Source organism: Coenobita brevimanus, chromosome 103 (genome assembly GCF_032717465.1).
Source record: "Coenobita brevimanus isolate Jiangsu-jjx chromosome 103, ASM3271746v2, whole genome shotgun sequence".
Lineage (NCBI taxonomy): Eukaryota > Metazoa > Arthropoda > Malacostraca > Decapoda > Coenobitidae > Coenobita > Coenobita brevimanus.
Genome location: NC_137056.1, coordinates 3,702,236 through 3,704,213, shown reverse-complemented (window position 1 = coordinate 3,704,213; position 1,978 = coordinate 3,702,236). Strand labels below are relative to the sequence as shown.

Below are 1,978 nucleotides of genomic sequence, written 5' to 3'. Positions count from 1 at the left end.
GTGGCCTATATACTTACATAAATTTGTTTACACACTTATAGTATGCAGTATAAATTAGCACACGCACACTAAAAGTATGGTATATAAATTAGCACACAAAAATTATGTCACAGAATTATGTACAGTTTTGCTACCGAGACAGATCCCTGACCAAGCTATGCCGTCTGTGCTAAAGTCGAGTTAGGACTAGATCACGGTACGGTACATAGAAAAGAACTTAGAAGAGTCATTGTCTAGCACTTGTGGTATTACGTGGTGGTACAGGGTGAGTTAGTACAGCCTCCACGGTACGGTGAATCACTGAACTACATATGCTAATTGGGAAGAGGGATGGGGGGATAATTGTCATGGTTCAGTATTTTGGGATACAGAGTTAGTACGGCTTTCACGGTACAAGAACGGACGGTACTGGGACGATCAGGGGTATGTGGGATGGAGAGGGTTACTAGGAGCGCACCCTGGAGAAACCTTTGGTACCGTCTGGCCCTCTGGGTGACCGTGTGACGCCTGGGGGGTCGTGGCGGCGGTGGATAGCGGGGGAGGTGGGCGTAGAGGTACTCCCACGCCCGCTGCGGTGGAAGTGATGGTGGTGGTGATGGTGATGGTGGTGGTGGAAGCTGGGGCGGACCAGGGGCTGGGGGGTCAGTTGGTTGGGGCTACGGCGCCATGACAGTCCCGCCGAACCATCGTCGCCGTCTGACCCGCTGGACTCCGCCTGATCCTGCCGCAGCCGCGTCCACGTACCTTTCAGTCGCTGCCGCAGTTCCTCGGCCGGCACGCCATTGTCATACCACCCGCGACCCCGGGGCGTGGGGGTGGGTGTGGGCGAGGTCCTGCTGGAGGTGGAGGGGCGACGGGAGCGACGTAGGACGTGGAGGGTGATGGTGGAGGAAGCTAGGTGGTGGAGGGCGCTGGCGGCCCCCCACACGTCTTCGTACTCCACTACAGCACAGGTAGATGTGGTCAACTCTGGCATACGGGCGGCCAGGCGCTGTAGGGCGGGGGGAACGCCGCCACCGGGTCGTGGCCTAACTACCTGCAGTGAGGCCACGGCTCCGTAGTTGCTGAAGAGTGTGACGAGGGCGGCCATATTGGCCTGGCCAGGGGGTATGTTAACAGCTACGAGAGAGCGCGAAGTGGGCACATCATACATCAGGTTTGCTGGTAGTGGGTCGCGGCGCCGCACCTTAGTACCCACGTCGTTCAGCTGCAACTTCTGTGACGTTCTCAGTGCCGAGGATAACACTCGCCAGTCCCGAGACAGCTTCTTTACCCTCTTGTAGCCCGACAACAGCTTTAGGGACACGAAACCGTCACGATGTCGCTTGACGTGCTTCAGCAGGAAGAGATCCTTGGCCAGACCGTCATCACTGAGGTACTCCTCCACCTGTGCCACCAGGGCCTCCGCTAGCTCACTAGACACCTCCACTGGGTCGACCTCGTGCCCGGATTCCGCCCCCTCGCTAGTACAGTCAGACCCAATGTCGGTGGTGGTCACAGACTCCGGCGGTGCTACCCGCAGAAGACTGACGGCCTCCAGGGTGATCTCATCCTGGTCCTCGTCCTCGCTGGTGGTGTGTACGACTATGCGCGGCCCGTCGCTCTCTGAGGACGTCAAGGAAGCATGGCGCCACAATCCCACCGTACCAGCGCTGCCCTCGGTATCGGCGTCGGACATGGCGGGTTCACTTTTACCTCCCTTCCAGGATAGCCGCTGCCTGTCGCTGGTGAGAGGCTGTGCTGGTGGTAGAAATGTTGACAATCGTGTTGGTAGTGATAGTGGGGTTGATCGTGATATTGGTAATTCTAGTGATATTGATGCTGGGGCGTCAGGCTGGTTACAGGGCCACGCCAGCACTACCTCACTGCCAGTTGCTTTTGCTGTCACTGTCGGTGCCATGGCGGTGAAGCCTTATCGAGTCTGCTGCAGCCTCGTCTCCGCCGCTACTTATACACCCAGCCTCGCCCCCCGCCTACC

At 57.9% G+C, this 1,978-nt stretch overlaps 1 protein-coding gene across 1 annotated transcript; it reads right to left on the bottom strand.

Moving 5' to 3' along the window:
* Positions 1-445: 445 nt before the first annotated feature.
* LOC145415568 (uncharacterized) lies at positions 446-1,678 on the bottom strand. The gene has a single exon (XM_080284790.1). It carries the CDS (start codon positions 1,676-1,678, stop codon positions 446-448), a length of 1,233 nt encoding a protein of 410 aa, XP_080140916.1.
* Between the last annotated feature and the right edge of the window lie 300 nt (positions 1,679-1,978).

What these genes read in the sequence shown, in the direction of transcription:
- LOC145415568 (XM_080284790.1), bottom strand. Translation starts at nt 1,678, where the DNA reads ATGTCCGACGCCGATACCGAGGGCAGCGCTGGTACGGTGGGATTGTGG.